The sequence below is a fragment of the Paroedura picta genome, chromosome 9 (genome assembly GCF_049243985.1).
Source record: "Paroedura picta isolate Pp20150507F chromosome 9, Ppicta_v3.0, whole genome shotgun sequence".
Lineage (NCBI taxonomy): Eukaryota > Metazoa > Chordata > Lepidosauria > Squamata > Gekkonidae > Paroedura > Paroedura picta.
Window position 1 is genome coordinate 38,651,521 of NC_135377.1, and position 12,861 is coordinate 38,664,381.

At 45.6% G+C, this 12,861-nt stretch overlaps 1 protein-coding gene across 1 annotated transcript; it reads left to right on the forward strand.

Moving 5' to 3' along the window:
• The first annotated feature begins 11,296 nt into the window (after positions 1-11,296).
• On the forward strand, positions 11,297-12,682 carry LOC143844231 (uncharacterized). Its single transcript, XM_077351204.1, has 3 exons — positions 11,297-12,136; positions 12,256-12,375; positions 12,507-12,682. The coding sequence occupies exons 1-3, from the start codon at positions 11,902-11,904 to the stop codon at positions 12,620-12,622; spliced, it is 471 nt and encodes a 156-aa protein (XP_077207319.1). The 5' UTR covers positions 11,297-11,901; the 3' UTR covers positions 12,623-12,682.
• Positions 12,683-12,861: the final 179 nt, after the last annotated feature.

Below are 12,861 nucleotides of genomic sequence, written 5' to 3' on the forward strand. Positions count from 1 at the left end.
AACCTATACCATCACTGGTTTGATGGAGTAACTCAGGAGCTGCAGCTGGAGATGCTGTTCCCTTCTGCCCTTGCAAAGAAGTAACACAACACCAGTACATGAGCTTCATTTTAGATGCTTCTGTGGGTTTTGCTGGTTCCAATTAAGATACTTATCTACTTTGCTAACATTTCTTGATTCAATTATATATTTGTCTGTTTCTTTATGAGAGTGGCAAGAACAACATTTTGGCAACATATTTTCTCAACAGCATTGTGCTGAGCAATGCTGACATCCCCACATGCCATACAGCAGCTAGAGCTCAGTTGAGGGTTTGGGTTGTTCTCCCCACCCCCAGTTTTTTCTAGAAAACAATTTGAAGTTTTTAAATTTTTGTTTAAAAACAATTTAGATTTTATATAGCGCCAATCAAATTGGTGACCACAGGCACAGACAGCTTTAAAAAGGGATTAGGCAGATTCATGGAAGATAGATCTATCAGTAGCTACTAGTCATTGTTACTCCATATTCAGAGGCAGTCACCTGTCAACCTCAGCTCAGGAAATATCAGAGGAAGTCCTCAGCCATTATGCTCTATTTTTGGTCCTCCAGAAGAACTGGTTGGGGCTGTGTGCAACAGGATACTGGACTAGATGGACCCTGGTCTGATCCACCAGGCTTCTTGTTGTGATCTTATGTTCAGTCACTCTCCAAGCCTAGATATTTGGAGAGTGGTAAGTTGATCTTTAGGAATACCAATTGCTAAAGCCTCCAGGGGAGCAGGAGTGAATGGCACGGGCTGATAGTGTCTGAGGAAAATAAGTTCATGCTGCATATTCATCAGATAGAAAAGAGGCATTCCTGAGCCACAAGATAGAGCTCTGGCCAAATCGTCTCTCTCCTGGCCCAGTAGTTCAGCAGTCTGGTGGCATGTGACTCTTAGAGCTCACATTTTCAGCCACTGAAGAAACCTGGCTTGTGATGCCAACTGCCTACCTGAAGGCCTGATACACCATGGCCATCTTGGGAGTGGCTATGGGGGACCTTGCTGAAAACAAAGCAAAGCTGCTTTCCTTTCCTCCTCCTCCTCTCCTAGAGGCAATATACTTCACTTGGCCTGCAAATTCTGCACCTGCTGTGAGATATGGGCAGAGTCTGCACTTATTTTCTTTATTCCATTGTCAATCCTGTTGAATTCAGATCGCTTTGAACTCGGGTCTTCCTCTCCCCACCCCCCATTGAAACAGGAAAGTCTTCTGCACGTGGTTAGGGAGGCTCAGAAGGTGGGGGGGGGGGAGCCAAGCCTCTTTCTTTCTTTTCTTGAAGGGGGGGGGAGAGGATCGAAAAAGGCCGAGGAGGGAGGAAAAATCCAGGACCGACAGAAGTTGAGAGAAATTAGGGGCTTCTTCTTTAACTCAAGCATGTCACATGACCAGGTGTACCCTATCAGAGGTTCTCTACCATGGAACTTTCTTTCCCAAATGGATATTGAGGATTAAAAGCACTCTGAGATATCACACAATAAAGGTAGGGTCACTCTGGATCAATCCTTCTTGCTGCAGAGGGAAAATTTAAATCGGCCAAAATCCAAACGGAAATCGCATTCTGTGTAGAGGGCTGGGACTGAATCGATCTGGGGTTGGAATAAAAGCTCCGTGCAGTTTACACCCTGGTCTCTCCAGTGAATAAGCTGGCCAGCACCCTTGAATCTGTAAGCAAAAAGGAAAAGCAAGCAAGCAAAAGGAGGGGTTTGGAGATCAAGACACATGATAAAAGGTTGAGGGAGCTTGGTCTTTTTAGCCTGGAGAGGTGGCAACTGAGAGGGGATATGATAATCATCTTCTAGTATTTAAAAAGCTACCATATAGAGGATGGCGCAGAGTTGTTCTCTCTTGCCCTGGAGGGATGGCCCAGAACCAATGAGATGAAATTAAATCAAAATCTAAATATCCAAAAGGCATTCCTGACATAATGGTTTCTCAGTGGAACAGACTTCCCCAGGAGGTGGTAGGTTCTCCATCTTTGGAAATTTTTAAACAGAGGCTGGATGGCCATCTGATGGAGAGGCTGATTTTGAGAAGGTTCAGGAGGGTGGCAGGTTACAGTGGATGAGTGATAGGATTGTGAGTGTCCTGCATAGTGCAGGGAGTTGGACTAGATGACCCAGGTCTATGATTTTATGATTATAGGAACTGTCACAATCCTTATGCAGTTCAGGTTCAGAACTGATGAGAATCAACACTTCTCTCTCAACCCAATATAGCCAAAATCCAAAATGGACCTTTGAACAGCTTCCATTACAAGTGTTATAAACTCTTGAGATGATCCAGTTTTGGATCTCTCCACAGTTCTATCTCATGTGATCATATGTGCATGTGAGAAATAGACTGTGGGAGAATTTCACTACAGTATACAAACTCTGCTCAAACAATAGAAAAAGAGTTGATTTTATACTCTCTTTTCACTACCTGAAGGCATTTCAGAGCAGCTTACAGTTGCCTTCCTTTTGTCTCCCTACAACAGACACCCTGTGAGGTAGGTGGGGCTCAGAAAACCATGATTAGCCCAATGTCCCCCATCTCACTGCATGTGGAGGTGTGGGGCATCTAACCTGGATCTCCAGATTAGAGGCCACCACTCTTAACCATCACACCACACTGGCCCTATGCAAGCCTATGCAGAATTACTTCAGTCTATACTCATGGGTTTAGAGTGAAGTAGCTCTTCAGGGGATTGCTTTATCAGTCTGCTAAATCTTTGTGAACTAAGTTATTAACAACATACCAAGTCATTTTGTAGGGTTTCCTTCAGCATGTTTAGCATAGAATTGTTAATATTCACATCAAGTTCAAAATTTATTAGGGTGCATGTCAGAAGAAGATTAGAAATGATAAAAGAGGCATTAGTGGAGTTGAGGGTATGAACTGCGATTGGTGTATTAGCTGTCAGTCTGTTGGGCTGATTAACCATTCATGGTAGTTTATGACTGCTGTGTATATGCTTTCTAATCTTCTACGGTCTGATTTCAATCAGTTCAACAGTTGCTTTGCTGTGCAGAAATCTGCCCGTGGAGTAATATATTAATTGTAAATCTCAGAATCAAAGCCATGTGCTTTATTTGAAAGCTGGTGATATTAATAATAAGGTTAATCAAAGCAATTCACATGCATAAATATCTTCTTTTAGTATGTGCCTTCCTCATACATCTAGCACAACACTGTTCGATTACGTATGCTCCAAAACAATGATAGAGGCTCTCTAATCCTCAGATCTGAGCCTATGCAAATGCCTTCCCTCCTTCCAGCATACATTTATGTTAGGACCATATCCTTACTGTGCAATCTAAAGTGGTAGAGTTCAGACACCTTGCCATGTTATACATATATTTTTTAAAATTAACAAAACCCACACACGGCATATACATGGGTATGACATATACAGATATTGTTGAAATACATATATTAAATGAATAATGGACAGCAACAATAATCAGGATGTGAACCAATTCAGACACAGGACCATCTAGCATTAAATATCTAATCCAAGCAATTTTCACCCACAGCATGCAATTTTTTCACCTTTTTTACAGTCCCCGCCCAACTGGGGGCTGCATTTGGGGCTGCAGAAAAAGGAAGGAGGCAATAAAACCACACTCCCTAAGCAGAAACCTTCTGTCTACACAAGTGCTCCAGTGGATCCAAGCTTAAGTCTCAAAGTCTTGCTTCAAGAATTTTGAACAGGAATAGGGGAGGGGGAAAGCAGTAACTATATATATTAGTAATGTGCAAATTTCAGAAGAGTGCTTCCTCCTTTAAAGCAGGATTTCAAAGCATGCATAAATGTAGAGAGAGTGGAGTATGTGATCTGTTAGCTGCAAGAGGAACGGAAGGTATAGACTGCTGTGTGTGGGGGGGGGGGAAGGCGTCTATTTAGGTTTTTCATCATTCTGATGGTAATCCAAGAATAGGGGCTTAGAAACATAGAATCATAGATTTGGAAGGCCATCCAATCCACCCCCTTGGTCAATGCAGGATCAGCCTAAAGCAGGGGTAGTCAAACTGCGGCCCTCCAGATGTCCGTGGACTACAATTCCCAGGAGCCCCTGCCAGTTGGCAGGGGCTCCTGGGAATTGTAGTCCATGGACATCTGGAGGGCCGCAGTTTGACTACCCCTGGCCTGAAGCATCCAGGATAAGTATCTGTCCACCCGCTGCCTGAAGACTATCAGTAAAGGGAAGCTCACCACCTCCTTAGGCAGTTGATTCCACTGTGAAAAATTTTTCCTGCTATCTAGCCAATATTGTTCTCCATATAGTTTAAACCAGGGGCCTAATGCTGGCAGGGGCTCATGGGAATTGTAGTCCATGGGCATCTGGAGGGCCGCAGTTTGACTACCTCTGGTTTAAACCCTATCTTCTTCTGGAAACTTTCCCTGCCCTCCTCTGAGACCGTTTATGCAGTGGGGACTTCAGTGCCCTAGCTCCCGTACAGGAGCAGAAATCTGGGGCGGATGAGGCACACCAGGCCAAGTCCTCCCCTATGCGGGTGCAGGAAGAGGTGGGGCAACCTGCCACAACTAAAACTCCAGCCTGCAGCTTGGCATGAAACCTCCAGTGCATAAACAGTCTAAGTGACAACCTTTCAAATACTTAAAGACAGCAATCATGTCCCATGTTAACTTCCTCTTCTCCTGGCTGAACATTCCCAAGTCCATCAGCTTTTCCTCAGAGAGGTTGGTCCCCAGGCCCCGGATCATTCTTGTTACTCTCCTCTGAACCCTCTCTATTTTGTCCATGTCCTTTTTGAAGTTAGGCCTCCAGAACTGCACACCGTACTCCAGATGTGATCTGACCAATGTGTTATACAGTGGGACTGTCATCTTGTGATTTTGATATGTCTCTGTTGATACAGCCCAAGACTGCATTTGCCTTCTTAACCACCACATCACACTGTCCATTCATATTTAGCTTACAGTCCAGAAGTACCCCAAGATCACTTTCACACAAACTGCTATCCAGAAGAGTATCTCCCATCCGGTATGCATACTTCTCATTTTTATGACCCAGATGTAGAACTCTATACTACTCCTTATTGAATTATATCTTGTTCTCATTTGCCCACTTTTTAAGTGTGTTCAGATATCATTGAATTCTATCTTCTACTACTGCTCCTCCAATTTGGTGCCATCCACAAATTTACCCCCTCATCCAGATCATTGATAAAAATGTTGAAATGTACAGGACCCATTACCGAACCCTGTGGCACTCTGCTGCTCACCTCCCTCCACTCTGATAAAATACCATTGACAACCACTCTCTGACTGATTATGCATAGGCTGGAATGCCCATGATGGCGGCGACAGGGCTTTGGGTCAAATCCCCAACTATGCATGACATTGCTACCATCTGAGGCCTGGCCCAACCTAGGCCCTCAGAAGACCTGCATTAAGGAAATGCAGATTCTTCCGTGAGTCTGGAACTGCTGCAGGTGCAGGTGAGGGCTAGGTCTGCTGCAGGTGCAGGTGAGGGCTAGGTCGGGCTAGCCCTGTGCATAACTGGAGGAGCCGGGCTTTCATGCCTGGCTCCTCCACTGACTTACGGCATCCCTGCAGGGACGCCTCTCATCTCTGCCAGCTCTGTGGATTTGCAGAGTTTACAGAGGCTTTCCCCCACCCCCCACCATGGTGGGAGAGCAGCATGCTTCTCCCTACCATCATGCAGTGGGGGCCCCATGCCCCTGATCCCCCCAAGGCCGCCACTGCCAGAGCAACAGAGCACTTCCAGCCCTGCATTGCGTGCACGGGGCTGTTGTGTCAATGCAACCAGCATGCACCAGGGAGCCCCGCCCCCATGCATACATGGGGAACAGCCGGGCTTTTTGCCCCATCACAACAGAACGGTGGCAGCCAGGTGTAGCTGCCGCTGTGCATGATGGGGTATGATTTTCTAGCCAGTTCCCTATCCACCTAACCATCCAAAAGTCTAGTCTACAATCCTTCAGTTTATCCATCAGAACATCACGAGGAACCTTGTCAAAAGCCTTACAGAAATCTAAGTAAACAACATCCACAATCTAATAAGCCTGTCATTCAAAGAAGAAAACCCGGTTGGTCTGGCAGGACCTATTGTACTCCATTATTGTGCTCAGATAAACACAAAGCCTTTCTTCATCTTACAGAGCCTTCCTCCTGAAGAAGTTATCAGAAATTCAATGTAACATATGTATTTTATTCACATATCTTCAAGTAATAGTGGTCTACCTGCAGTGCAAAATCAGAAAGTATTAATTAAGTTCAGCTCAAGTAAACCTTCCCAATGGCAACTGTACCATAAATATGAAGGAACACAAAAGCTACACTCAAGGAGAACTGATGAAGGCAGGAGGGAGACAGTGTATATTCCTAAATTGATTTTTGGAAAACAGCTCTCTGAAAATAAAGCCACGCAAATTAAAAATTGACACTATTTTTTCCCTCTGCCAGTATTCCATTGGTATAGTTTTGATACTTCTTCACATTTTTGGTTGGGTTTGAAGAGCTGTTTTTTGTACTTTGTATTTCACTAACCAGAGGAGTCCCATTCCATTTACCATCTACAATTATTCCTTTTACAATTACCATTCCATTCCTCTCCCCACAATAGAAACCCTTAACTTTTCTGTACTATAAGACATACCTTGTTTTAGCCTCACTTTGGATGCTGCAAGTCAACTCTAGCCTTTCTGCATTTTGGCTTTCCTCCCCTTATCTCCTAGGCTGAAATTTGTGATATGCTTTACTTACTGAGTCTGACTAGTATAGCCTACCATCATGCTTTGTTCCCTTCCCCTTTTCAAAAAATGTGTTTTTGCAAAATGGTGCTTGCTTGCACCTTTGTTTTCACTGTGCCTCTTAATCCCAACCACTATGTACCATTGATTGCCTCACCCCTACCCCTAAAGTGTCCTGAATGTATTTTTTAAGCCCCTGCATTATGTTAGAACGCTGCTGTACAAGACTGCTTTTTTAAAACATAGAAACAGTGTTGTAATGTGATCGATTTTTTGGAATGAAAGGGAAGGGACATGGGGCAGAAAGAACAAGAATGAGGAAAGGGGTATGCCCAAATAACTCAAATTGACAGGTGCAGGGAGAAACCCGAATGCATGAATTCCCACATTGGGCAGCCCCCAATGAGACTCTGGGACTGTGTCTGGACAGGCTAATTTTAATGCAAAAACGGACAAAGCAGCCAGCCCTTTAAAATTATAAATCTGAATCATATTGCTAGTGCAGAAACTGTCTCTGTGATGCAAGTGGGCTGAGAAAACTGCTCTGAGAGAATAGTCCTAAAATAACTGTAACTGGCCCAAAACTCACCCAGCTGGCTGAATGTGGAGGAAAAGTGGGGAATCAATGCCAGTTTTCCAGATTAAAGGCTGCTGCTCTTTAAGCACTACGCCATGCTGTCATTCTACATAACCAAATCAGAGGAGATTTGATTGACAGATAATTAAGTATTAATTCATCCCTTAATCTGAGCTAGGAGTGGGGGCAAGAGGTTGAAGGGCTGCTACAACAATGCAAATAAGATCTTAATTTCTTTATTTGCCTCTGCACATCAAATTCATTTTCTTACCTTTGGGAAACTGAAGAGCCTGCACCATAGCTTTCCTGCTCTCTCCACTTGTAATTCTGACTGCAGTACACTAGACTTCATGACCTCCTTCCACATTTTAATAATAATAGGAAACAAAAACGCAGCCTGGGAAAGCCAGGCAACAGCAACACTGCACATCAGAGTTCAGCAGTTAATGTGATGTTCTGTATGGCAGATCACACCTCCAGCACTTCAGGCTCTTGTGTTAGGGCTAGCAGATGCTGCAAATGATTTATGCAGTGGAAATGAAACTCCAGGCTTGTCATTCACTGGGTTCAGTAGTGAGACCTTTCCACTTTCTCTCCACTGAGTCAATTTACACTGTAAAATGGGGTCTCTGCTGCTAGTTTGCCTCTGTACCAGTTTTGTTGCCCACAAATATGTTTATTCATTATTCCCATAAATGGAAGAAAGTTTCTGAATGTAGCCAACCAGATTTTCAGTTGCCCGTATGCCCTGGAAAATGCTATGCTTAAGTCATAGCTTTAAAAAATAATGGCTGGTCAATGCATTTCATGTCCATTTTGCTTGAGCAATAGAGTTAATCCACCTCTCTTAAAATTCATACTCGTTCAGTTCCAGAAAGTGTTTTGCTTCCTGGGTCTAAATCAGATTCTTCCTGCCCAAACAGCAGATGGTAAAGTCAGAAATTTTTCTGCCCTGAGTTTAACAGTTGTAGCAATGTGATTGGGAAGAAACTCTGTACATAACATGCATCCATACCTAAGTGAGGAGAGCACACATTTATTTACAAAATTAATATCCCATTCTACTTCCCTCATCAAGGCCAAGAGAACTAAGAGTTTGAAAATAGACACAAACACTTCTTAAAATCATTAAAACCATTATTAAAACTATTAAAGTCAAAGTAAAATACAAAAAGAACACATTTTTATATATATAAAAAACTTTGGACAGAAAGGAGTTCAGTGTAGGAATGCTAGGTAAAACAAAAAAAGTCCTCATGCTCTGTTAGGACATGACAACATAAGGAGACAGGCAACCATGTTGGGGAGAGTTCCAGAAGGTTCCTTCTTGGGTTGCCCCACATCTAGTCTCAGATAGTGGGGGCATTTGAATCAAAGCCTCAGAAGATAGTGGGCATGTAGGTTTGTAAGGGAATAGTGGTCTTTCAGTTATGCTGCCTTCAAGTCATATAGAGCTTTAAAGGTCAGCACCAGAATAAGAAACTCACATATATGAAGTTTGCATTGGCAGGTAGGGTTTAAATCTACCAGATTTGGCTATTCAGCTATCTTAGTTCCACATTTTATTTGACAACATGAACTGAAAACTTTGCAAATGTGTACAGACTGTTGGAATTCTGAGTTGCTTTTGACCTTTAGAAAGACAAGCAATGATCAGGTTTATAACATCAAAATATTTGTATGTGATGTCTTAGGTGTAGAGAACGTTGTGTTCTGATCTTAATACTTCACAAATTATTTGGCAAGCTTTGCAACAGCATCTTATGGAAATTTCTTGTACATTTGGCAGGCTGAATATTATACTATAAACTCCACTTTTTTATATATCTGGTTTAAAAACACTAGATAAATCCCAGGGCCATTTCGCACAGAGCTCAAAGTTGCTATTTGGTTGCCGTTTGTGAAAGCGCTACTTCAAGTAGCGAAATGTAACTAGCCGTGCCCGTAACGCACAGCTGCGGTTTTTGCGGAATTTGGCACTTTCACTTCTCGCCACTTTCGTAACCCACAGGCTTCCGGTTCTCCGTCTTATCGCTACAAAGGAGGTCCCTTTTTAGCGCTTCTGGCCTCCCGTGCCCGTCAATCAAACTGCAGGCACACCTTTGACCTCGACCCTGAAGCCGAACTTGTCGGGGTTCCCTTTTTTTTTAAAAAACCCAGGAAACCCCGTAGCAACGCGTTATCGTCCGATCATTGGCGCCCTTGGAACGTGTTTTCTATTGTTTTCTAGGAACCAGATGCATTGACATGTTTGATTGGTTAATCCCCGCCCACAGTACACGCCCACAGGTTACCTGCTTATATGCACCTGGGCAGACACGCGGTCGGCCTCACTCTTTTGTTTGCGTAGCCTACTGCCCGCAGCACAGGTCAACGTTGCAATGGAGAGGCTTATTTTTCAATTGCTGGCTTACATGCTCGCGGTGGTCCAGCGCATGAATACCGCCTTGTCGCGTCGGACGTATGCTATCGCGGAGTACCGAGAACGGGTGGCCGGAACGCTGACCAGCAGCAGAAGACGTTCTGTAAGGGTAACCATGGCGGCCAAGAAACGCTGGCAAGCTCTGGCAGAGGTCCGGTTCCCCCCCCGGTTCTGGGTGGACGAACGATCCTCTGACTGGTGGGAGAATTTTGTGTGGACTCGCTGGGATGATGACCACTGGATTGCCAACTTCAGGATGTCGAGGGGGACATTTTTTGAACTCGTGGAGGCTCTACGTGGACGCATGGAGAGGCAAGTCACTGGCATGCGGCGCCCCGTTCCAGTTGAAAAAAGGGTGGCTGCCGCATTGTGGTACTTGGCCACCCCTCAGTACTTCCGGACAGTAGCCCAGCAATTCGGACTCGGAGTCACTACGGTTGGCGATATCCTTAAGGAGTTCTGCCTCGCCATGGAGGCGGAATTGTTCAGCAAAGTCGTGTGCCTCGGAGACCGGCTTGGAGCGGTGAGTGTCATTCCATCCCCTTTGCCCTTTAAATTTTTTTTCTTGTTTGACAGGTCAGCAACGAAGACGCGATACACCCCACGCTGACATGCCATGGCTTATATTCTTTTCTTTCCCTTATTCCAGAGTATGGACGGGTTTGCCAGGCTTGGATTCCCGCATTGTTTTGCGGCCGTCGATGGAAGCCACATCCCTATCCGTGCCCCCGGGGGAAGCATAAAAGAGTACGGGAACAGGAAGGACTTTTGCTCTGTTCTCCTGCAAGGAACAGTGGACTTCTCCGGCCGGTTTATCGATGCCGAGGTGGGGTGGAGTGGCAGGAGGCATGATGCCCTTGTTTTCAGGGAATCCAACCTCAGGAAAGCCATGGACGAAGGGGTCTTTGTTCCAGGAAACCCCACCGCCACCATTGAGGGCGTGCGTGTGCCGGCGTTGGTCCTCGGGGACGGAGCCTACCCATTACGACGCTGGCTCATGACTCCCTACAAGCGGCCAAGGACGGACGTGCAGAGCCACTACAACCTCAGTCACTCCCGGGCAAGGAATGTAGTGGAGCGTGCCTTTGGACGTTTGAAGTCACGGTTCCGTTGTTTAATGTCACGACTCCATGTACATATTGACAATGTGACTCCGCTGATAATCGCATGTGTGATTTTGCACAACATATGCGAGGACAAGGGACATAACATCCCCTTCCCTGAGGACGAACCTGAACCTGTAGTCCTTCAGGATACACAGGACATCCCTGAAGCAAGGAGAAAAAGGATATATGCTGAGGGGTGCAAGGTTCGGGACGCCATAGCCACCCACATCTACAGAAACAGGAGGCGTGTTTAATTGTTTTTCCTACTCTGTTGTTGAATAAAGTTTTGTGTTCTTTGTTTAACCTTGTCTTGTGCGGTTTGTGTACTTTGCCAGCAAAAAAACGGGGATTCTCTGGTCCAAAAGCACTTTGACAGCCCTAAATGCTAACTCCCCACTGAAATTGACAAACACAATACGGAAGCGCTGAATGGGGAAAGTTCGGGGAGGCGGGTAGCCAGGAAGTATTGGCGACCCCTGTCAAACCGGAGGATCAATCCACTCATGTTCCAAGGAATAATTTTATTGGTGGGCAGCTTTGATACATTTAAAAAACGGGGTGGTCGATCGGAGCAACGCACGTTCGTTCCCTAACCGTCATTCCGAAGATGCCGAAGCCACGGAAGGGCTCCTTCTGGCAGCGCGCCGAGGCTGAGGCACTTCTGGAGCTGGTGCTACAATCAAAAAGTGTTGGCCGCCTAATGGCCAGCACCCATTGCCACACCAAGGGTGCCTACCTGGTGTTGGCTTCAAAGCTGAGGGAGAGGGGCTATGTCCGGACCTGGGAGCAGGTCCGGACAAAATTCAAGCGCCTTAAGCTGGACTTCCTAAACAGTCTGGAACAGTGGGGGGGGATCCCGCAGCCAAGTGGGAGGACGGTCTTCCACGACCAGATGGTGAAAATATGGGAGAAGGCTGGGAAGCCCCCCCTGGACATGAGGAGGCATATGGGTGAGTGCTGCCCTCGTTGTGTTTTGCCCTTAAACATGCATGGAATGACTAGCTGCCTCTTTCCCCTACTGTCCCCAATGAAATTCGAGAAAGTATTTAGATGCTGTCAACCCCCTCAGACTTAGCCAGCCAGTACTGTAGAACCACTTTGGTTATGCGCTTAGACTCTAACTGTGGTGTGTCCACCAGCTGTGTTTCATCTCTGTTTTGTGTGCTTTTAATTATGATTTGTCTTTTTCTTTGCCCAGCCACACAATCACCATCCAAGCTGGCAACAGCACCTGAGCGTGAGGAGGGGGAGGAAGAGGGACCTTCCACCTCGGGACAGGCTGCAGGTGAGAGTTTTATGTCTGTGAGGGAGACCCATGTGTGTGTACCCACACGGAGCCATATGGGAGCCTGATGTGATGCTTCCTTTTGGAGTGTGATCAAATTCTTTGTTTGATTTCTATAGCTGAAACTGTGGAGGCAAGGCTGCGTGCCATGGAGGCCAGAGTTACTTCCCTGGAGGCTCAAGTGGCGGAGCTGAAAGGGGAGATTGAGCAGCACAGGCAACAGAGGGAGGCGGAAGAGCGTAGGTTATGTTCCCCACTGCCCAACTCTTCTCACACTGTGGCTAAGGCCACTTAAAAGTGTATGCATGTAAACTAAAGAAATTTGAAAATATGTGTGGTACTAATGTGTACTTTTTCTCCCTCCCCACAGTTAAGAAGAAGGAGGACGAAGAGCTCTTCCGGCGCAAAGTTAGGGGGACCGTGGGACGGCTGTGCAGGAGAGTTAGGGCGATGGAAGGGGCTGGGGAGGGGAGCGGTGGGACCTGAGTTTTGTTTCCTGTTTGTGTTTTGGGGTAGGGGTTGGGGGGGGGGGCTCCAAGTTTCATTCCCCAATGTTTTTCCCCTGTTAAATGTATACTTTTGTTAAAAAAAATTGGTTTTCCAGGGGGGTGGGGGGTGGTGGTGCTGGTGGGGCTCCAAGTTTCATTCCCTAATGTTTTTCCCCTGTTAAAATGTTTTTTAAAATAAAATGTTATTGCAAATTTTATAACAAGACTCCAGTGTGA